Source organism: Nannobrachium achirus (assembly GCF_963921795.1).
Source record: "Nannobrachium achirus genome assembly, chromosome: 18".
Taxonomy (NCBI): Eukaryota; Metazoa; Chordata; class Actinopteri; order Myctophiformes; family Myctophidae; genus Nannobrachium; species Nannobrachium achirus.
In genome coordinates this window covers 54,783,229-54,808,073 of record NC_137825.1, presented here as the reverse complement: position 1 = coordinate 54,808,073, position 24,845 = coordinate 54,783,229, and the positions used below count along the sequence as shown (strand labels likewise).

General features: G+C 43.1%; 1 protein-coding gene across 1 annotated transcript; it reads left to right on the top strand.

Moving 5' to 3' along the window:
• Positions 1 to 205: 205 nt before the first annotated feature.
• Positions 206 to 6,609, top strand: metrn (meteorin, glial cell differentiation regulator; the record flags this gene model as incomplete). The annotated part of the gene is made up of 4 exons (XM_080747515.1): positions 206 to 306; positions 1,422 to 1,858; positions 4,494 to 4,553; positions 6,296 to 6,609. The coding sequence occupies 4 exons, from the start codon at positions 206 to 208 to the stop codon at positions 6,607 to 6,609; spliced, it is 912 nt and encodes a 303-aa protein (XP_080603641.1).
• Positions 6,610 to 24,845: the final 18,236 nt, after the last annotated feature.

The window sequence follows — 24,845 nt, the reverse complement described above, 5'->3', positions numbered from 1 at the left end:
GGTAGGAGGATCTAGGCGACCTATCGGCTCCCCAACTATGGAGGTTAATAAGAATAGCATCCACTTACACTGCTTGGTTTCGTGCTGAACTTACTTTCACTCCGCAGAAGTTTTTGGGAAAGATCTCGTCCTTGGAATAACGGGGCTTTTTTTACCCCCTTCCTCCGCCGGGGTTGATTCATCATCCACACTAGCAGGAAAAACCATGGCTTGTTTTGGGATTTATCCGTTTGGGATTCTACTGTTTGCCATTGTTGATTTGGCGCGATCGAACTACTCCGAAGACCAATGCACATGGAAAGGAAGGCAAGTATTCTCTCATACAAATAATAAACGACAATAACTGTTGTGCATGATGTGAAAATGACACCATGGTTTAGTTTGTCATTCGGAGATGCAAAAAAAACGTGGGTCGCTTGGCGTGCATTTAAAACATTTACAAATTAACTTGATGCAATGGACTGCGGTCATTAACCAAACAAGTTGAGACATGCTTATTTAGAGGGTTATTCAAATTGTCGTAGGCTGGCGATGCGCTTCTGATCGGGGCAGTCTGCACTCTGCAATGACCAACATGCTGCTAACATGGGCTACTACAGCCTACAATAAGTTAGGGTGCTAAAACATCAACAAAATGTTATGCAAGCTGAATTATTACGTTGAATTGGATCTAGTTAAAACACATTAAAGTCATTAATGCGTTAATTGATCCAGATCTAGGACCGCGGCCAGTAGGCGGCGCCCTCTCCCCCGGTGGCTGCGCACATCTGAACTCACTGCGGCCTTGCGTTTTATTTTATAAATGTCAACCTCGAACAGTCATTTCTAGTTCCTGGGGTTCTTCTAATGTCGCCAGCTGTCCCCTTTCAGTGGCCAGTGCTGGCCACATCTGAAACCAAACCTAAAAAACCACACGTCCTGCACTATAGTGCCCAGCGCAATTTTCTTTCTGATGGGTTTCCATGAGAGGTTTCACCACTTCCTCTCATGGTATGTGGGGATGACTCAGATTTCATGATGTGGTGAGGGAACTCCGTTTAGTTAGGTCTGGAGGTCAAAGGATCTGGAGGGAAAGCGGGGCTTAAAAGAAGAAAGAAAGGACTAAAATGTCTTTCTTTCTTTCTTTCTTTATACCCCCAAGTGGCGTCAGTTCAACAAAAGCTAAGGTATATGGCAACATGACTGGTGTCTTCTGCACACCAGTCATGATGTTGCCATACCTTAGCAAGCGGCATGATGAATTTATTTTAATGAGTACATTTTACTTCCCCCCCCCCCCCCCCCCCCGGTGAAAGTAAGGTATGGCTACTATGGCAGCTGCCATACCTTGCCATACCCAATTGACGCCTCTGAAAGAAAACTTGGAAAAAACTTTAGCACAACCTTGAACCCCTGTCTCTCTGTTTCTCCGTCCCTCACAGCGGCCTGTCCCAGAAGGCAGGCAGCGTGGAGCAGATCTCCCTGCACTGCTCCGAGGGGACCCTGGACTGGCTGTACCCCAAGGGAGCCCTGCGGCTGACGCTGTCCCCCCGGCTGCCCTCCAACGCGGTGGGCCCCGGCGGCGGCAGCAGCTCGGGCCTCATCACGGCCTGCATCAAGCCCTCGGAGGAGTTCCACGGCGCCCAGCTCTACCTGGAGCGGGACGGCGTGCTGGAGCTCCTGGTGGGCGACCGCCGGGAGACCTCGCCGCCGCCCCGGGTGCGCTGCTTCAGCCGGCTGCCCGGCGAGCGCGTGGCCCTCTACCTGCAGGCCACGCCCTACCAGGACATCAGCCGCCGCATCGCCTCCTTCCGCTACGAGCTGAGAGGGGACTGGGCGGCGCGGCTGTCCCTCGACTCCAACCCGGTCAGCGACGAAGGTGAGCTTTTAATGTGCAAGGAGGCGACTGTTTCAGCGATTTGTCGGTCCAACTTCGGGGCGCATTCTTTCGTGCTACCACTTTTAGAGCCGAATTTAGTTCGGTTCCGTTCGGGGGGGTCACAAAATCTCGGTGGCACCGAACGGCCGAATTAATGACGGTACCCGCTAGGGGTGCCACGGTTCAGTCAGCCCACGGTTCGGTTCGTATCTCGTTTTTTGGCTCACGGTTTCAGTATGGTTTTGGTACATTCGGTTCATTCGGTATGGGCTGTTCGGTTCGGTACAGGGCCATTCGGTTCGGTATACCGGTTTGGTTCAGTATTGTGGCACCCCTAGTACCCGCCCGAACCTCTGAATGACGTCATATTGTAGTTTGGACACAGCCGAACCGAAATAAATTCTTTTTTTTTCTGCAGGCAGTGGGTGGGGGTATTTGGTCATTTCAAGAATGCTCTCTGTTCACTTCATGAATAGTGAGCGAGCAGTGAGGGATGTGACATAGTAGCCAGATAATGTCACATGCCAGAGTTAACACAATTACCACCAGTGCCTTCAATTCATTTCCTTCCACGGAACAATGAATCGTGTTACAACGCGTATACCATAACATCCACGTCGAGGATGGCTCGTAATTTCAAACAGACTCCTCTCTCTGGAGGGTTTGTTGGACTTTCCATGGTCCATGCAGAGAGTGTGTGAATGTGTGTGAGAGACAGGCACGTGCACTCAGACATCAAAGGGGGCTTGAGCCCCTGCCCTTTTATCAGGCTGTAAAAAAAGTGCCCTCTCCACTCCAGACCATGAATAAATAGTATAGTGAAAATAGCCGACCTCCAAGTCGGCTATGAATAGTATAGTGAAAATAGCCGACCTCCAAGCTCACAACACGTCGCAGCGCGGTACGTTGTGAGCTTGGAGGTCTGCTATTTTCAATATTTTCACCAAAAGGTCCTTTTAGATAGTTCAGCCCCCTGCCTCTCTTAACATTCTCTGCACGTCCCTGGTGAGAGAGAGAGAGAGTTGGGGAGTTTGCAGTGACAGAAAATGTCCCCCCGGAGGCGTGCAGAAAGAGTCTATACCGGTCTGGATTTTTTTTGGAGGAGAACGAATGAGGAGTGCAGGGAGAAGAAGGGGGTTGCTTGCTGCACAAAAGCCCACAGTATGTGGGGGCCTCCTTCTCCAAGAGTCCAGAGAGCTCTTTTCAATTGGGGTTTTCGCAGGGAGCATTCTGGGATTACTGCCGTCGCTCCGGCAACAAGAGAGGCCTCTGCCCCAGCTGAGATGCTCCCCTCTTTTGTTGAGCTGACCCTCTGCGGGGAGACTTGTCTGTGTAGGAGAGGAACGCTAGCTTCCCCCAACTATACTCTCTATCACACCCACACACACACACACTGAGTTAGTTGTGAGAGGGGAGGGGGGGGGGGGCTACAGACTAGAGAGGAAGGAATCTCATTTATCAAGAGGTTTTCGCCGAGGAGGAGAAAGTGGAGGGTGGGCAAGCAAAGGGGGTCTCCTCAGAACTCCTCAGAACTTCAGGGCGAGCAGGACTTAAAAAAAAACAAATGCCAGCCAGCTTTTTCTTCCCCCCCTCCATGTTTAGTCAGTCAATGCAGTCACCCAGAGCTCGGGCGGTTGGTTTGGTTTTCACACTCCCTTTTCTTGTGTGTGCCATCTGTGTGGATTCTTCGATGAAAAATCTCAGGAAGGGTCGACTGTACTTTCTTATCCCCTACCGTTTTTTTCCCCCCTTCTTCTTAAAAAGAAAAAGGGGAAAAAAAAAGAAAGGTTAAACAGCTGTGAACGAGGGTGTCAGTCAGGCCCCCAGTATAGGAAGGAAGTACCTTCTGAAAAGTGGAAGTGGAATTTTGCACCACCACCACCCCACCCCCCGCCACTTCTTCTCCTGCCTGAGCCCCCTGTCCAGCGGGCTTTGATGAGGTGTGACCGTGTGTGAACACCCCTTGCTAGGGTTTTTTTAGGAGGTTTGGGGGGTGGTAGGGGGGGATTCATGGGGGCTTTTAAATCGTCTGGGTTTGGAGGAGCCTCACACCTTACGACTGGGCCATCCCCCGGCAACTGTAAAAGCAGCAGCAGCAGCTGTGTGTGCTCCTCCACCACCCCGGCGGTTGGTCTCGCCGGCGTGCGTGCGTCTCCGCGCGGCCTCCCGATTTTCTCACACGCTTTAATCACGCCTTCGCGGGCACTCGATCGCGCTCTGTGTACCCTCGAGGTTTTATCCGTAACCGGAGTCTTTGATATCCCCACGGCACAGTGTGTTACTATATATCGTCGTTGTCAGGTGGAAACCTCGTATGCTCCAAGTTTCAAATTTGTACGTTCTTTCGCAAAGTAAAGCCCTGCTTCGTCGTACAAGGCGGTCGCACAAAAGTAGTGAAAACAGCCGATCTGCGAGCACACAACGCCTCGCGGTGCGAGGCGTTGTGTGCTTGTAGATCGGCTGTTTTCACTAGTTTATAAATCGTTTTTAAAATGCTAAATGCAAAACGAACGGTTTTGGACATACAAGGTTTTCACCCGGCAACGACGACATCTATCTTGTATTACAGTTTGTGGCGCTCTGTAACATCACCCGCTCTAACCCCCCCTCCTTCTCCCCCTCCTTCTCCTCCCAGGCGCCTGCAGACCCTGTAACAACACAGAGATCCTTATGGCCGTCTGCACCAGTGACTTTGGTGAGTTTCTTTTTTCTTTTTTTTTTACAGCGCTTGGCCTGAGTTGCCCCCGTTAACAATAAAAACACTCCAGACGAAGGATCAGGTGTCGCACTGAAACGACCCACGTTTCAACAAAACGATCGGTGGCCTACGACACTGTTTCTCAAACTTTCACATTTCAAGGACTCCCCTTAAAGGGCCTACACCATGCTTTTAAAACTATATTTTTTGTATAAATAATAATTTTTTTTTGAAAAAAAAAATTTTTTTGAAAAAAAAAAAGTTTTGAAAAAAAAAAATTGATTTTTTTTTTTTTTACTCTGAAAAAAAAAACGGGAAACGCGTGTGACGTCACATGCGTCAACTCTCAGAACAGCACTGTTCTGAGAACCCGTGGAAAGCTTTTCATCTCTGTCTTCCCAAAACCAGAGAAAGACACAATGTACAGAAATAGGACTTTGTGAGGATAGAAGGTGCCAGTGGGACCCCAAAAAAAGGTTTTAAAATAGAAAAAGTGAAAATTCATGGTGTAGGTCCTTTAACTCTGACAGTGTACAAGTATACAGTATACAAGTCAAGAGTTACAGACTCGTATGGGTTCATTTAGACCCCCCTAAAGGAACCCACAGAGTCCACCGGGAAATCCACTTTGAGAACCACTGGCCTAGATTATTATATTTTACAACTTAAAGGAGTAGTTCACCCCCAAAATGACTTTTTTCCTGTTGATTACTCACCCCATGGAGACATGAATTCATGGATATTATTTTGTTTTTGTCACATTCCTAAGCCAATAAAGCCCCTAGGCCAATAAATCCCCCATTGATTCCGGTAGGGGACCCAAAGACACGTTGGGTCCCCTACTGGAATCAATGGGGGTACATTTATTATAATCAAATTATTGGCTTAGGAATGAGACAAAAACAAAAAAATATCCATGAATTCAAGTCTCCATGGTGCGAGTAATCAATAGAAAAAATGACATTTTTGGAGTGAACTACTCTTTTAATGGCAATTAGTCTTTGCAGCACAGCAAAGACCAGTTGGCCATCAACGTAATGATTCTGTTCAAATAAAGTTAAAGCCCAGTCGGTTAGAAGGAATACCGATTCAAGATCAGGCGCCACTGATTTAATACAAATCCTATAGTCTTAATGTAAGTAGAGGTTGAAGGTGAAACAGCAGTACTTTGCCTGCTTACCCCCCACTGTAGTAGACTCTAATCCTACACCCCCCCCCCAGCCCCAGACAAAGAGCAGTGACTAATCTGCATGATTCAGATTGAGCTGCAGTGGGCATGAGGGGCAGACTCCCCCGACAAGAAATGTTTGGAGGATTACTGACTCCATATTCCTTCACTTCAATCGGTTGCCTGTGTGTATACAGAATCTGTAGCTGTTAAATGACTACAGTAATTCCTGGCATTTCATTTAGTTTTATCGTACTTAGGGCTGTCACAATTATCACATAATCGTCTAATCGCAATTGTTTTATATCATCGCAATTACTTTGTCATAATCGTTATAATCGTTTACATGTTGAAAAATGTTCATATTTTCAAAAAAGATTTAGTCGCCTAAAGACGTATGATATTTAGTCGACTAAAATTAGACTAAAACTAATACTTTTCAGATGACTAAATTATGACTAAAACTAAATGATATTTTATTCAAAAGACTATGACTAAAACTAAATCAAAATGTGCTGTCAAAAACAACATTGAGTAAGTAGCTAACCAGAATGTCTTCTTCCTCCTCCAGTGGTGCGTGGCAACATCCACTCCGTGGACGAGGACGAGAACCTCCGGGCGGCGGTGATCAAGGTCAGCGCCACCCGCGTGTTCCGGCAGAAGTACGCCGTGTTCACGGGGAGCAGCCGCCTGACCTCCCGCGGCGAGATCAGGACTCTGTTGCAGTGCGGCGTGAGGCCCGGCCCGGGCAGCTTCCTCTTCACGGGTCGGATCCACTTCGGGGAGGCGTGGCTGGGCTGCGCGCCCCGCTACAAGGACTTTAAGCAGGCGTACATCAAGGCCAAAGAAGCCCAGCAGATACCCTGTGAACTGGCTGTGGACTAAAAAAGCTATTCTCCCCCACAGGCATCTACAGGAATACACGATAGAGGCTTGCCTCACAGCCCGAGCCAAAACCCAGCCCTGTTCCATACTCTGGGGCTGACTAAATCTCTCAGAGATGGGTTTAGGGGAAAAGCCATGGGCGCGTTAACCGTGGGGCTGTGTCGGCGTGGTTCGATCACAGATGATCCCTCCAACGGACGCGGCCTTCCCGAAAGACTTGAGGAGTGAGAAGAACCTGGACTTGTGTTACAACCATTGCCAGTGCAATGTCCCAAAGACCAGCAGCAGAGCTGTGACGTTGAGTCACGCAGCTGTAGTGGATATACTATAAGAATTTTTGGCATTGATTGGACACATATTCCACAGAGATGCTATCTTCTCGCTTCAGAGCATACTCTGAGGCAAAGTGACTCCGCTATTGTTTCAGGGTTTTTTGGTCGTCATGTCTTCAGACCTCAGGAAAAAAATATATGAGATCTTCTGCGCTGAGAAGTAACAGTCACATTGATCCACCTCAAGACAGGTGGAATCATGGACCAAGGCCACTATATATATATATATATATATATATATATATATATATACACTATATATATATATATATATATATATATATATATATATATCGTCGTTGTCGGGCAGAAACCTCGTATCTCCAAGTTTCAAATGTGTACGTTCTTTCGCAAAGTAAAGCCCTGCTTCATCACACAAGGCCGTCGCACAAAAGTAGTGAAAACAGCAGATCTACAAGCACACAACGCCTCGCAACGCGAGGCGTTGTGTGCTTGTAGATCGGCTGTTTTCACTAGTTTAAATCATTTTTAAAATGATAAATGCAAAACTAACGGTTTTGGACGTACGAGATTTTCACCCCCGACAACGACCTGACACCTTCCATTCATGCAGTCAAACAGCCGAGTTAAAAATGAGTCATATTTTGGTAGCAAAAGGACCATTTCAGTGCTGTTTCAGAGATTATGGAAGGGCCTTTTCCTTTTTTTAAATACGAAGATTTGCACTGATGAAGTGAAAGGGAATGATCTGGAAATTGGTGATGCTGCAAGCACTGAGAAGAACCAAATGAAAAAGCAACTATATGTAGCATAGAGGAGCAATTGAGAACGTAATATATCTATCTACACGTGATGTGAGCGCATAGCAGCGCGAGGCTAAAAAAAAAGGCTAGTTGAATACATTTTCAAGCTCAGCAAGCTAGTGCTGAGAGCACTTTCATAATCTAGCCCAAGTCTGAGATTCAGTTTCTAATGCTAGTATACACACACAGGGTAACGCTGCTTTACAGTGCCCTGTATAAATATTTCGTCTATGAATGACACATACTCAATTGTTCACATGAAGTCAAATGTCACACACTTGCTGTACATTATATCTGTAGCCATGCTATAATTTTGAAAACAAATGATTTGGATCCCTTTGACTCTAACCCTCAAAGACCTGGATCGCGTTAGATTTTAACCACTTCAACCATTATTTTATGCCTTAATTATTGAAAAATAGCAGATATACAAGCTCACTGCGAGCTTGTAGATCTGCTATTTTGAAAAATCGTGAAAATATGCGCAAGTCTTTGAATATCTTTGACCCGATCTGTGACCCGACTTCTAAATCCTTCCTCTAAATCAGTGGTTCTCAAACCTTTTTCTTGTCAAGGACCCCCAAAATTGCAGGTATTTGGCCACGGACTCCCATCTCAAAATATGTTGTTCCAGGGACCACCCCCAGAAGCAAATATTTGAGTTACAAATGTTCGCCTTTAAATAGATATAGTCAAAGACTTGCAAAAAAAAAAAAAAAATCTTGATGCCAAAATAAAAAATAGCAGATCTACAAGCTCGCAGCGAGGCATTCGGTGCCACGCTATGAGCTTGTATATCTGCTATTTTTCAATAGTTAAAGCGTTAAATAATTCTAGGTCTAAAAATGGGTTTTAAATATGTTTATGATATCCATGGTTTGGGAGTTGGCAGTTCTACTGCAGCAGTGTTGCCAAAGAGGGGACAAGGTGTCATCTAGTCTTTCAATGTTGTCTGCTGGTTTTGCCACCAAACTCTACCAAATCCGTCTTGGCAATGTTCATTCAGTGTATGTATAACAACAAATGAACACATGACGCAATATTTTATGCTTTAAATATTAAAAAAATAGCAGATATACTAGCTCACAGCGCGGCACCGAGTGCCGCGCTGCGAGCTTGAAGATCTGCTATTTTTGAAAAATCGTGAAAATTAGAATTTTGACCCGATTCTATAAGTGTCTTTTGAATCCTTCTAAGATTTTTGGAAAAAAACGTATGTTTCTATGTCAGCAATCTGGCCAGCCATCGTCAAAGAAAAGGTCCTTTTCACTTCAACTGGAGCTCAGTTATTCTGTTCTTGAGAGACTACTATGTCAGTGGTGCTCAAACCTTTTCATGTGAAGGACCCCCAAAATGATATTTATTTGGCCACGGACCCCCATTTCAAAATATCTAGTTCCAGGGACCACCCAGAAGCAAAATTTGAGTTACAAACGTTCGCTTTGAAAATACATATATTCAAAGATTTGCACACATTTTCACGACTTTTTTCAAAAATAGCAGATCTACAAGCTCGCAGTGCGGCACTCGGTGCCGCGCTGTGAGCTTGTATATCTGCTATTTTTCACTGGTTAAAGCAGTCAATAATTCTAGGCCTAAATGGGTTTTAAAGCTATGTAATGTAGTTCACTGCAACCCAGTGATGACTGACACTTTCTCACTAAGCCGGCACAAGGATGGAGGGAGTTAACATTTGTCAAAATGTCAAAGACGAGTTAAGCTAAGACTAAGTTTATTGCTGCATTAAAAAACCATCCACAAACCAGCTTTGTGAGAAACAAGTGCCGACACTGGACACTGGTAGATGAAAAGAATAGCAAAATATGGTTTTATTGCCTCAATTCTGCCCAGTAAAGGAATTACATATCTGATGTGCACTATATTACGAGGGGGGGGAGTGTCATACCAAATCACAATGATGTGCTGGAGTGTAGTACACAGTGAAATTGTGTAAATATTACCTGTAAGGGTGATGTTTTACATTCAGTCTTATTATTTTGCTGTGTATGTTAACAGAGCTATATACTGCCATTTGCTTTGTCTGAATTTATGTTAATATCAATGTGAATGTAAATATGTAAATAAGAAATTCTAGAAATGACAACAAAACAAAACTATGGAGGAAAGATGACATTGTCAGTATTGTGGAATATTTGTATGTTTGTCTGAATTATTAAAACATGGACAAAAACTACATTGCTTATCTTTATGTCTTTATTTTATATGACACAGAACACTGTAAAATATAACATATGTGACTGAGCATGACACTGGGGCAGTCATTTCGGAAGCCACTACTTTAGACCACAGCTGAAATTACTTTTTTTTTTTTTTCTAAAATGTGATAAAGCCACAAAAACATGTCATAAATATCAGGCTACATTTCACTTAAACGCCAGAGCTTAACTCTGCATGTAAATAAGACTTTTTTTAATTAATGTGAGAGATCGGGACATAATTCTGTTGGTCCTCCCAAATTTAGAACTTGAATATCTCAAAAGTAGTATTTCAGCATGGCATCATTCTATAAGCCATATCTTCAAAACTGTTGGGTCAATCTCCACAACCAATATATCATTTTGTAGCTATGATTCCCAGCTTTCAAATGAAATGACAAAATGACAATGAAAAAAAGAAAAAACAATGACTAGCCGTCAGCCGCGCTGGGACACATATTGTTTAAAGGAGTAGTTCACCACTTTTCAACCTGTCTTCATATAATAGGTCCTCACTAATGTTCATGATAAAATATCACAATTTTTTTCTACTCAGTCCAAGTCTCCTAGGAGAGCTGTGGGAAGTTCAGAATCCATCGTCTTGTGACATCATCATTTTCCCAAAAAAGAAATTAATCAATATTTTTCAAAAAAATATTTAGATTTTTATTATCGCGAGAAAAATGGCTTCCACTTTAAAATTGCAACTTTTCAGGAATAGAAAGCCTGCAGTTTTTATAAGCTGGATTGGCAATCGATGATGTCACAAGACGATGGGTTTCTGACCTGCCCACAGCCCTCCTCTGAGAAAAAAAAAAAGAAAAAAGCTATTTTTGAGTGAGGACCAATTATATGAACATAGGTTGAAAGGTGGTGGAGTGCCCCTTTAAGTATAATAGCTTGATAACACTTATTTTAATAGACTTTAACCCGCTCACCTAACGCAACAATATCACTCTTGAACCTATAGGACTTCAGTATGGGAGGAACTCGGGAGGTTTCCAGCCTTCCAAACCAAGGGTCTTCAACATGGGGTCCGGGACCCCTAGGGGGTCCTCAGAGTTACTACAGGGGGCCATCCAAATATTTGTGTGATAGAAACTTTTTTCTCCTTTTTCATATTAACCATGTGAACGAGGCGTTGTGAGCTTGTAGATCAGCTATTTTTGGAAAAGAGGTTTGCTGTAGAGGAGGGAAAGAGCAGCCTAAGTACAGAGTGAAAGGTCAACTTTATTAAGTATTGACGGTTCAAGTGGTTAAATATCTGAAGACACAAATTGACATGAATCCAAAATACACCCATGATTGTGAGCTGTCAAACGATGAAACTATATGGAATCTATGAAAAGGTTGTGGGGGTCCCTGCTTCATCTCTCTCTCAACTAAGGCGTCCTTGGCCTGAAAACGTTGAAGACCCCTGCTCTAAACATTTCTCAGACTATAAGTCACTTTCAAGTGCCCCCAACCATGAATCACGTCCCCCAAGGCCCAAAACAAATGACATGCCTGAAAGAGAGAGAGAGGGACCTAAAAGGCCAGAGAGAGATTTAGGAAGAGTGCTCAGGACCCTGGCGGGCCCCAACCAGGGGGAGAAAACAACGGTTGGAATTCTGTTGTCTTACCGCCTCCCATTTTCAGCATTCAGGAAGCAATAAATAGCCATTAAGGGAGCGCCGTGGCAAGCGGAGGTGCCACACAGTCGCACTCCCCATCCTGATGGCGGCATGCCTGTATAGGCAGGCCACGCCTCGACGCCTAGAATTATTGAATGCTTTAACCGGTGAAAAATAGCAGATCTACAAGCTCACAGCGCGGCACCGAGTGCCGCGCTGCGAGCTTGTAGATCTGCTATTTTTGAAAAAGTCGTGAAAATGTGTGCACATCTTTGAATGTATGTATTTTTAAAGCGAACGTCTGTAACTCAAATGTTGCTTCTGGGGGGTGGTCCCTGGAACTAGATATTTTGAGAAGGGGGTCCGTGGCCAAATGCTTATCGTCTTGGGGGTCCTTCACATGAAAAGGTTTGAGAACCACTGACATAGTAGTCTCTCAAGAACAGACTAACTGAGCTCCAGTTAAGTGAAAAGGAGCTTTTCTTTGACGATGGCATAGAAACATAGGTTTTTCAAAAAACCTATGTTTAGAAGGATTCAAAAGACACTTATAGAATCGGGTCAAAATTCTAATTTTCACAATTTTTCAAAAATAGCAGATCTACAAGCTCGCAGCGCGGCACTTGGTGCCGCACTGTGAGCTTGTAGCTCTGCTATTTTTCAATAGTTCAATTATAAAATAATGATACACAATAATGTGTACCCGTTCTAAATGGGTTAAGAACTGCAGAAGAGTAAAACACAGGAGGTTACTAAGCAATGCAGCTGCATTTAATAAAATGTATACCGGGTGTGCTAGAGTAGATATAGCACAAAATTAATGTGCAATCCAGTAGTCAACAGATGCACATTGGCACACTTAAACCTAACACACCGATTAGACTGTAATAACTGTATTAGCTGCAGCTGCATTGCTTACATCATGGTGTACTATAAGGTCAACATGTTTTTACTCTGGTGTAGGCCTAGTAGCCAGAAAACAAACTACAAAGTCGGCATATGGTTTCATACTCCTTAACTCTGATTTGGGGTAATGTGTGCGAGTACTATAAGTTACACAAACCTTTAAGGATCAAGTCATGTCAGCAAAGGGAAAGCAACCTTGGAAAAGTAGAGTTGACAACTCTCTGCAATCAGTCATTTCATAACTATTCTAAATGTGTTCCTTCTCCACTCAGCAGAATATGACTTAGTGGTTCTACCTAGACTCTAGAGCAGTGGTTCCCAAACCTTTTAGCTCGAGACCCAAAAGAGATTGGACGTTTGCCTGGGACCCAAACAAACTAGTGAAAATAGCAGACCTACAAGCCCAGTCGCTTCGCGCAGCGTTGTGAACTTCGGCTATTTTCGCTAAACATTAAATATTTGTGTTCTAATCTATGGCATTTCTTTGATTTTTCTTTGATTTCTTCATGAAATTACTGAAAAAAAAATCATCGAATTTTGTTTTTAATTGATGACAAAAAAATGCTTTATTAAAGATATTTGGAATAATAATAATTCAAAAACAAAATGTAGTTACAAAATACAAAGGGACCCATAAAAATCTGTCTGTGACCCACATATGGGTCCCGACCCACTGTTTGGGAACCAGTGTTCCATAGACTGAAACAGGATGTTCACACAACAGCCCTGCTGTGACTACAGGACCATGTTATGACTGGACAGTGCACACATGGATAATAATACATATTTTCACCATTCCTCCACCAGATGAGCTATCGCGCAGAACCCAATACAGGGCTCTGCTGCATACCTCAGAACCCAGGGGCGTCACAAGGGGTAGGAAAGTGGGACTGAGTTACTAGGGCCCAAGGTGGAGGGGCCCCCTAGTAACTTTAGCTATTGAAAAATAGCAGATATGCTATTTTTCAAAAGTCGTGAAAATATGTGCAAATCTTTTGAATATGTATTTTTTAAGCGGACATGTGTAACTCAAATTTAGCTTCCGGGGGGTCCCTGGAAATAAATATTTTGAGATGGGGGTCCGTGGCCAAATTAATATCATTTTTTTGGGGGGTCCTTCACATGAAAAAGTTTGAGCATCACTGACATGGAAACATGGGTTTCTTGCACACTTTTTCACAATTTTTAAAAAATAGCAGATCTACAAGCTTGCAGCGCGGCACTCGGTGCCGCGCTGTGAGCTTGTATATCTGCTATTTTTCAATAGTTAACATTCATGGGGGGGCCCGCAGTGAATCCTTGTACCCAGGGCCCAGAATTTGGTGTGACTCCCCTGTCAGAACCACAATGTTAAACTGACCACCTGCTTCTTCTCGACGTCTCATAGCAAAAATACGAGAATATTATCCCAGTAAAAAAGAAAAGAATCATAGTAAATGGGAACGGCGTACAGCCGTGCATGCATAAACTGCAGACAGACTATGACACATAGGCTACTCGGGTAAAATCGCAAATTTATTGCATGCTGTAAATCTCTTTGAAAAAGAGCAGCTGAGGAATTTAACATGGCCTTTACGTTGTATGCAAGATTCACAACGACATGACGTGCTTCCCATGTCTGGCATGCTATCTAAATCCAGACACTACACCAGCAGTCTACAGATGTAAAGCAGTGGTTTTCAAACTTTTTGTGCCCATTGGCAACGGGCAAGTCAAATTCACCTGTATTCATAGTGAAAACAGCAGATCTACAAGCAAATCGCCACTGATGGATATAGGCCTGGAATTTCGTCATTTTAGGGGCAAGGCCACTTTGCCTTTGGTGTTTTTAGGGCACAAAGGCCAAATGCCAGGACAGGAGGGCCATCAAATAAAACACAATTTTAGTCCATTGAAAGAATGTAAGCGTTAGGGATGATATTTACAATCTCATCCATGCTCAGCCCTGCACCAATCAAAGTCACTGGATTGGTTTAAAGATGGGGACTTGGGGGAGTAAAGATTTCAGAATCTCAACGAAAGACACAGGTGTCTACATGACAAGAAAGAGACACCGGTGTCTACATGAAGAGACACCGGTGTACAGTCTACTGTCTACATATTGACCAGAAAGAGACAGAGGAGAAAGTGGTACAGTCATCTGGGGCATTAAAGGAGTAGTTCACCCCCAAAATGACTTTTTTTCTATTGATCACTCATGCCATGGAGAGTAGAGTTCAATAATATTTTTTGGTTCATGTCACATTCCTAAGACAAAAATTTGATTCGAGTAAATTTACCCCCATTGATTACGGACGGGTCCCCATCCGGAACGAATGGGGGTAAATTTATTGTTATCACATTTTTGGTCTTAGGAATGCGACAACAAACTAAAAATATTATTGAACTCTAGTCTCCATGGCGTGACTAATCAATAGAAAAAAAGTCATTTTGGGGGTGAACTACCCCTTTAAGGCCACTGTGGCCTCGGGTCATGCCATTGGTTTGAAGGGCACAAGGCCAAACTGAGGGGCAACGGCGGCCATGGCCTTCATGGCCTCCATGAAATTCCTGCCCTGATTGGATACATTTCTAAACAACAACAAAGGCTCAAGTCTCATTCTCAGAGATGAATAAATTAGTCAGACTGAAATTAAGACATGAGAGTAATCAGAGTATATTTGGAGTTTACTTATGTTTGAGAGGCACAGACAAGAATACACATATATCCTATATGGTTCCTCTAGACTCTAACACAGTGTTTCTCAACCACTGTGCCTGGGGACCTTTGGCGTGCCCCTGAGAAGGGTCAAGTACGTGTGCCCCTTGAAACTGCTTGAAAGCCAGTATTGTATTTATCATTTTAAAAATGATTTAAACTAGTGAAAACAGCCGATCTACAAGCACACAACGCCTCGCGGTGCGAGGCGTTGTGTGCTTGTAGATCTGCTGTTTTCACTACTGTTGTGCGACAGCCTTGTATGATGAAGCAGGGCGTTACTTTGCGAAGAAACGTACAAATTTGAAACTTGGAGATACAAGGTTTCTTCCCGACAGTGACGATATTTACACCCCCGTATTATGTTGGTGTGCCCCTGGATTCTTGGGACATGAAAAGTGTGCCCATGCAGAAAAAAGGTTGAGCAACACTGCTATATGGTTCCTCTAACAAGATGGAGACCTAACAACGAATAAAATATGAATGAACAGTAAAGCGTGGAGCCATTTGATAGGCTGACTCCGCGGATGTGACAAGCTGCTGTCACTCAAATGACACGTTGGGTTAGTTATATTTCCACAAAAGCAGTTATAGACTGTTGTTTTGGGGCCACAGTTGATAAGGCAGAGTTTTCTCGGTTCCACCAGACAATGGCATGGCCTTGTGGGTGTTTTGCACCGAATTCCACTGAGCCAAGGTTGTAATCCGGACATGGCATTCGCATGGCGACAGTGTCAATATTAACTATAAACTAATGTATCTATCAGCCACGATGTGATTTGTTGTGTGCTTGTAGACCAACTATCTTCCGCTATTGGAGAACATTTGCGAAAATAAAATAACATAAAATATAAATTCCTTTTTTGGGGGGGTTAGTTTTGCTTCTGTATTGGGAAATGTACCGATAAAGTAAATACCGTCACAAAATCCATAGGCACACCTGGAGTCCTGGACTTGTCTCATGAGAACCTCTAGCCACTCTGACCATTTACTGCCTTGCACAAAAAAATGTATTGGCATGTCGCTTGGCTCTGCACCCCCCCTCCTTTCACTCGCTCATTCTCTCCTCCTTCTCCTCCTCCCCTCTTCCCTCCTTCTCTGTTCCTCCCAGTCCATCCGAGGTTACTGTTGCAGGACTGATAAGCCAAAACAAAGAGCACTCAAGTTATGCCCTCGGCACTAATATATCATGTGACATTTTGCCAAACGCTCACCCCCGCTCCTCCGGTCCATTGTGGTCACTTTGTGACCCCGGCTTGAACCCCTTAAACAGCATCATTAAGTCACAATATAGCCTATACCCACAGTAACCGGCTAACCACCTCAACACTGTTCAATGTCAGCACGCGCTGTTTACTTTGAATGCAACAATTTGAGCAGTAATAACCAATAATCACATAGAAGCAAAGTAACAACCATAAAAGTGTGGAAGAAAGGCACTGGAACAAACACAGACTATTTAAGCCTTTTCTTTTGTAATTATTTACAGGTTGCAGGCAAGAGTGACGTTTCGATGTCAATACATCTTCGTCAGATCATGCATGGCCATAAAACCCTGGATAGAATAATAAGCTGTTCGTATATATACTGTACATACTAGGGCATTAACGACTTGTGATCTTTGCAAGTCGACTCGACTCAGTAAAAAGTTGAGTTGAAGTCGACTTTATCGTTTGATGACGTCATCACATCACACACGACCCCCCAATTATTTTGGGGGGTCCCCAGATGATTAACTTAATGTGAAACATTGTTTTCTGACTCAACTGTAAACAAACCAACATAAAGAGGGCTCACATTTCTAAAGTGCCAATTTAAGGACTTTTTAATACCTCTAAAATGGCAAATTAAACATTGTCCAAATTGTCAAATATATAGAGGTGAGCATGTAGATCTGCTATTTTCACAATAGAACGTATTTTTTCTTTCTTTAACTTCGACTTTCGACTTTCTCTGGTGGGAGTCAACTTGTGTAATGAAATCGACTGAGTCGACTTGTCGACTTTTTCGTTAATGTAGTACATACAGTTATTTGGTGTTTGTAAATAAAAGGAACAATATCAAGTATGTTAACTTATTACAAACGCTGTTTGTATGAAGATGTATTTTACAATTATACTGCATGTGTATGTTTGCATCGAGCATATACAGCATATTCCAAGCGTGCATGTTGGCACGGCTGCTGCCGTCATCCCAACCCATTGCTGCTTGCCAGAAGTTAACAGTTAACTCAGTGGAAGTTGGCAAATGTTGGCAGCCCTACAGAGCTGTATTGGGGACAGCACAGCACACACCACACACGACCAGAGTCCTTCCCCCAACACACATGCACTGTTTTCTATTCTTCCGCATGCGGCTAGGTGATGTATAGAGGCCGCCAAAACAGGAAGCGGTCAGGAAAGGGGGACAGGGGCGTCAATTGGGTATGGCAGGGGTATGCAGCTGCCATACCCTGGGTCCAGGGGGGAAAATACAAGTTAATTTTAAATATAAATCCATTCATGTCTTTTTGTCTATATGCGCTGGTTATTATGTTGTTAAATTACAGTAAAATAACTACAAATGCAAAATGGAACAAAATGGTCACTTTAACAAGGTATTATAATTATATTCTCCACACTTGTATTCTCCCCATCTTGACAGAATGGTATATTCCCAGGTTCCACAGGTCAGCTGCACAGGCGCAATGCATTATTGTTAATTGTGGCACGTTTACTAACATGCTAAGTTTAGCTGTAGGCCTACTTGAACAACCGTTCCAGGCTGCCATATCCAGCCCAAGAAACTATTGGGTGTGCCAAATGTAGTTCTAAGAGCGGCCATTTCTTGGGTCAACACAGACTTACACAGGTGTTCTGATTAGACTATAGCATTAGTTCTATGCAATCAAACAATTGATACACCTGTGTTTTGACCCAAGAAATGGCCGCTAAGGACTACAATTGCGTCACCGCTGGCACACACTAGAGAAACCTGTGTAAAAAACTGGGAAAAAAAGGTTTTCTCAGACGTTGCGAAAATAGCCGACTCACAATAGAACCGTGTTATACAAAATGTACTCCCATCTTTGCCATACCCTAGCTTTTGCTGAACTGACGCCACAGAAGGGGGATCCGGAGGGATGGGTGAGAGAAGCCAGGGGTGTGGACTTTCATAAGGCCCCCAGAGGGAGACCGGGGGGAAATGGCCAGAGACCAAGCTCCATGAGATGAGAGTGCAGGCCGGGGGCAAAGTGCTCCAGGACGCTCCCTTGAAGTCCAGCACCAGAGAACGAATCGAGTCTTTTGAACGGCTCTTTGAAATGAACGATGGGATCCAGTTCGCAGTAGGGAGCCGTTCCTTTCTAAATGAACAGTGGTGGAAAAAGTACAAAGATTCTTTACTTATGTAGATAAAGTATCAATACTGCAATGTAGAAATACTCTGCCACAAGTAGAAGTTTGGAATTAAAATGTATACGTTGAGTAAAAGTACAAAAGTATTGGTATCAAAATGCACTTAAAGTACCAATAGTAGAAAGCAAAATGTCCCATTTCACAAGTTTTCCAATGAATAAAATGTAGGGGGATTTTTTTGTTGTTGAAAATAGTAGATCTACAAGCTCACAATGCGTCGCGTTGCGACACATTGTGAGCTTGTAGAGCGGCTAATTTCAAATGGCCGAAATGTATCCACCTGTTTCCGCAATCTGCGGGACACTTCCGGTTAACAGCAGACATACAAGCTCACGTCGCGTCGCAGATGCAACCGTTGGGAGCTTGTAGATCACACTCGGCTGCGACGCCGGAAATGCCGCTCGCCTTCTGCGCAATGCACGATGGGATGTTGGAAAGTTGTGGATATTTACGGTTGAAGTGATATGTAATTATAATCAAAATCTACAAAGTGACAAGCTAGTACTACAAAATTACAAACTAGTTTTACAAAGTTACTAACTAGTAACTAAAATGAGTATTTTGAACGGCTCTTTGAAAGGAACGGATCCCAGAGATCCGTCTCACTTCAGAGAACCATGAATCCCGTCTCTATCCAGCACAACACCACCACCCCGCCCCGAAGCACAGCTCCTGTGTTCCTGGCAGGGGCTCTCCTCTATTATTCAACCCATATAAACAGAATGGGTAAGCGCTCTGAATCGAGCCTGTAATTCAACACAGTTTGGTCCATTTCAATGCTCTATTGTTTGTGAGGTTCCTGTGGAAATAAGCCTCGGCTTTCTAGGATCTCCTTTTAGTTGACCTTGTACCAGTGATTTGTACTGTCATGAAACTGTACTTTTTTCTATTGCAAACTTCTAATAAATTCTTCAATCAATGGTATGGGAAATCTGGTTAGCAGACAAGGGACAAGGGTTAAAATACATGAAAAGCGTTGACATCATAATAGAGACATAGACAGAGATACAGTATACAGCAGGGGTCTTCAACGTTTTCAGGCCAAGGACCCTTAGTTGAGAGAGAGATGAAGCAGGGACCCCCACAACCTTTTCATAGATTCCATAATAGTTGCATCGTTTGACAGCACAATCATCAGTGTATGTTGGATTCATGTCGATTTGTGTTTTCAGATATTTAACCACTTGAACCGTCAATACTTAATAAACTTGACCTTTCACTCTCTACTTAGTCTGCTCTTTTTCTCATCTATACCAAACCTCTGCCGAAAATAGCCGATCTACAAGCTCACAACGCCTCGCAGCGCGAGGCGTTGTGAGCTTGTAGATCGGCTATTTTTGGCTAAAGTTCTCAGAATATGGACACTAGGGTTCAAGTGGTTAATATAGAAATTGAGGGGAAAAAAAGCTTCTATCACAAAGATTTGGAGGACCCCCTGTAGTATGGTATACAGTAAAGCCCTTTGCACACAGGCGCGTTTAACCGCACGGATAAAACGGACAATATAATTTTTTGAAAAGAAAACAATGATTCTCTATGACCTCATGCACACCGGCTCCGAATTAGCCGTGCGACGAGTGGCTGCCGCCGTGCGTTTTTTTCTCGATCGAACCCAGTTCGATTCGTGCGTCTTGTCGCATGCGGTGAAAAACTCATCACTCCATTTATGACTCCTTTTGGGATCCGCAGCGCCGATTCCGCACAGCATTGCACACCAAATCCAATGCGTTTTATTCATACAGCAAACGGAAGAAACGCAACTGTCCTGTGTGCAAAGGGCTTAAGAGTTGGTATGACCAGAAAGAGCATCAGTGGCCTGAAACTGACCTCACAAATGCTGTCATTAACCACTTTCACCCCAGTGTCCCTATTTTGGGCACTTCACCCTTGTGTCCCTCTGTTGGGCATGTCACCCCTGTGTTCCTATTTTTGGCACCTGGTTATAGGCGAAAGTTTTGAAAATCAAAATGTTTCCAACAGTGGCGTCAGTTCATCAAAAGCTATAGGGTATGGCAAAGATGGGAGTCCTCATGCGCACGCCCGCAGGGCAGCACGACTAAATCGGGTTTTGTCTTGTTTTTCCCCGAGGTTTCTACGGTTTCTTTCTTGGGCTGGATATGGCAGCCTGGAACGGTTGTTCAAGTGCAGCTAAACTTGGCATGTTAGTAAACGTGCCACAATTAACAATAATGCATTACATTATGTGTGTAGTTGTTTGTACTTTTTGGGAAGCATGTCTGGATTACTGACATGATCCTGACCTGCAGTGTAGCTGACCTGCGGAACCTGAGAATATACCATTTTGTCAAGATGGGGAGAATACAAGTGTGGAGAATATAATTATAATACCTTGTTAAAGTGACCATTTTGTTAAATGTTGCATTTGTAGTTATTATTTTACTATAATTTAACAACATAATAACCAGCACAGATAGACAAAGAGACATTCATGGATTTATATTTAAAAGTAACTTCTATTTTCCCCCCTGGACCCAGGGTATGGCAGCTGCATACCCCTGCCATACCCAATCGACGCCCCTGCGGTTTCCAAAGTTCTCAAACATGTTTGAAAATGTGAGCTTATACACATCTATATCATATATTTTCTTTAAAGGCCATTAGTGGTTAAAAATGCAGAGGATCAGACAGAGAGGAAGTAATCCGTAGTATTCAAGGTCATTTATATACCATATCTTCTGAAACCAGCTTTATCTTTAAAAGAGGAAAGATATCAGATCATTTACTTCAATTGTTTTATTACACATCTCTGAATGACCTGATATTTCCTTCCATTTCATCCTGCCTTTGATGTGCCCTGCAAACAGCCACAGAAGCTGTTCCTGTGAGACATGAGGACGCCACCGGCGTTCCAGTGGCTCAATGCACAAAACATTACGTCGCATTTAAGGTTATTTTGAATATAATGTAGAAATGTATTCAGGAAAACCTAAGTGCATTGTAATATTGCAATATAGACATACTAAGTAAAAGTCCGGAATTCAAAATGTACTTGAGTAAAAGTATGAAAGTATTACTTAAAGTACCAAAAGTAAAAAGTACAAAATGTTTGAAAATAGCAGATCTACAAGCTCACAACGCGTCGCATTGCGACGCGTTGTGAGCTTGTAGATCGGCTATTTTCAAATAGCCGAGGTATAAAATAGGGCTAAAGTGGTTTATGTGTATTTTATAATATTTGGTAATTTTCTTTTATATAATTTATACCTGCAAAGTAACTAAAGTTTTCAAACAAATGTAGTGGAGTAAAAGTACAACATTTGGATCCGAAATGTAGTGGAGTAGCAGTAAAAGTTTCAGGATTTGGAAATACTCAAGTAAAGAGAAACCTTAACTAAAGATGATAACTAACCTCTCAAAGCACTTGCAATATCACAAAAACTGCCATCTGCCATATTAGGAATACTAAAATCAGACCATTCATTTCATTCAGTGATGCACAAACCCTTATACATGCCTTTGTCACAAACCATTTTGGACTACTGTAATTCTCTTTTCTCTGGACTCCCCAAAACGTCAATCAATCGCCTTCAACTCATTCAAAACACAGCAGCTGGAGTTCTTACTAGGAGATACAACCATGCAGCTCATCCCTGTTCTTGCCTATTTTTTTGTTTTTTAAATCACAGAACGGACTTGCACCTGTTTCTGTTTATATTTCTGACCTCCTGTCTCCTCGTAATCTTAGATCAGCAGACAAGCTTTTACTTCACTTAAAAACTCTTTGAGTGCCAATCCCGAACTAGTTCGGCTTTATTAGCGTATCGTAGAGTGCCGATCCCGAACAAGTTCGGCTTTAAAAAAAAAAAAAAAAAAATTAAAAAAAATTTTGAATTTTTTTTTTTTTTTTTTGGACCCCATCAAATCTGGTGAACATGATTTCAATCGCGATTTTGCATGTTCCACCCCCATACAACCCCATCTAACATACAGGGCAGCCATTTTTGTTTACATTACATGTAAAACATAATGGCGATTATCTCAAGAATGCCTGAACGGATTTCCAATCGGATTTTTTTGTTTGAAAGCTGTGAACAAACTGCACAAATCCATTCCAATGCAATCCAGGATTGCATTGGATTTTTTAGAGCTCATTCTTCTCTGTTTTTTTCCCATGCATGAGGTGTGCAAGGTTTAATCATGGCTAAGTTGACGAAAATAAGGCTTCTAAAATGCTTGGTAGCCAATAGCTAACTTCAAGCTAACTTCATCCTCTTCCTGTACATGCACAAAGGAAAGTGTTCAGGCAAGTCATGGCTCCAGGGCTTGGGCATGCATTACCAGCATATCTCTATTATTCTCTGGTCACTGGGCGCCCTCTAGTGGTGATAGGCTGGCACTCAATCTTTGCACACTGCTGCGTTTTTCGGGCCGAATATCGGAGTGAATTTCGGAGTGCGTGAATAAAAAAATCAACCTCACGTTATGTCAAGTATTTATTTTCGGACCAGGGTTGATTTTTTCCGATTTTCGCAGCTGTTGCACTGAGTCCCTTGCTCTCTCTCTCCCTGGCTTTTGGATTTCGGATTTCCAAAACGCAACGAAAACATGCAGTGCAGTGTGCAACCACCTTTACTTGACCCCCTAAAACAAACCTTGTGATGGAAGGGAACAGGGCATTATTAAAAAAGAAGGCCCCTTGATGCCCAGGGGCCCCTGGGCATGTGCCCAAAGTGCCCATATGGTAGATCCGGGCCTGGTGGGGGTTAGGGCTGTAATCTAGCCCTGTTTTAGGGATTCGAACTTCAGGGGGTATTTTCCGAACGGACCATCGAACCTTCGATTTTTTATTAATTGAATAAAAGCCGAACAATCAGACCATCGAACCATCGAACGTACAGTACCTTTAACCAGCTAAAACAGTGTAGGAAATGTGTTAAATGCCCTGTTTTATCCATTGAAAACGCGTTGATGCGTGACCGCATTAACACGTAGGCTAACACTTGGAAAGTCCAATCCAATCGGAGAAAATGTTGAGCTGTTTGTTGACGAACAGGCTCAATGTATGGCGGAGTTGCACGGATGATGATTAGACTTGGTGACTGCGTCGGAGCGTGTCGTGTTCGGGCTGAACTGGTCTCGATGTAACAACCCCAGAAATCGCTTATAGATCCTTTAGGGGTTTGCAAGGAAATCCATCTTTGCTCATGGTTAGGAGAAAGGCTGTTTAATCTTTGGGTGCGTGGATGGGTGTTCGCTGTTCAGAGCACACACAAGTCAGTCTCTGCCCAGCTCAGAGTGCTCTGTCATCAAGCGTGTGTCAGCGAGGCTGGTTCGCAGCCCCAACAGGAGCGGAATTGGAGCGGAGGACGGTCCTTGATCACTCCATGCTGTTCTGGCGCATTTTATAACTACTTTAACGGTCACCATTAACTGTTAGTGTTTACCGGTAGGCCTAACTTATTTCGTATTTGGCTATCTCTACTACTGTGATATTCTGAATAGGCCTATCACATTCTGATAATTATTTTTCGTGTAAAAAAAAGAAGAAAAAAAAAAAAAGAAAAAAACCTGAACCCATTAATTTCGAACTTCGATTGCCAACGTAACGAACGAACGTTCGAATCCCCGAACGTTCGCTTGCAGCCCTAGTGGGGGTCCCCAGTTCAAATATGTTTATTTTGGGTGTCACGGCCTAAAAAGGTTTGAGAACCCCTGGTATAGAGCATTAACAAATTCATCCACCAGGGGCATTGACAAAAAAATATATATATATATTCGACTTCGGTGAACAACGTCGAATAGTGACTTTGATATTTGAATATTTGAATATTTGGTGAATGCCCTACCATGCATGCTGCTGGTCCTCAGTCATCTTAGCACCAGCTGAGAGCAGGGCCCAAAAGCACCATGACCACCACTCTCAGACATCCCACATTCCCAGCTGACAATTTCTGGTTCCCACACGACACACACGCACAGCTGGGGCATAATAACCACTCCCACGTGGAGATTCTGTAAATTTGCAAGTGTGAGTGAACATGCCAACATGTTAATGACCAATTCTCACGTCCAGATGACTAGGTGTCATCAAATGCAAAGTGTCAAATCTTCCTATTTTTTTCTAGCAGAACACTTTTAAAGGCACTTGTTTTTTTTCTCCCAGCGTGACACTTCAAAGGAAGCAACCCGCTTTCATGTGCCCCCTGCAGAGCTACTGCAGGGGGTACTCAAGAAAATGCCCACAAAAACGAAATTCATAGTTAAATAGTTAAATAATTAACAACAATTGAATTAGAAGGAGAAAACACATTTACACAGTAATGTTTAATGATGACACTTGGAGAAACTTGT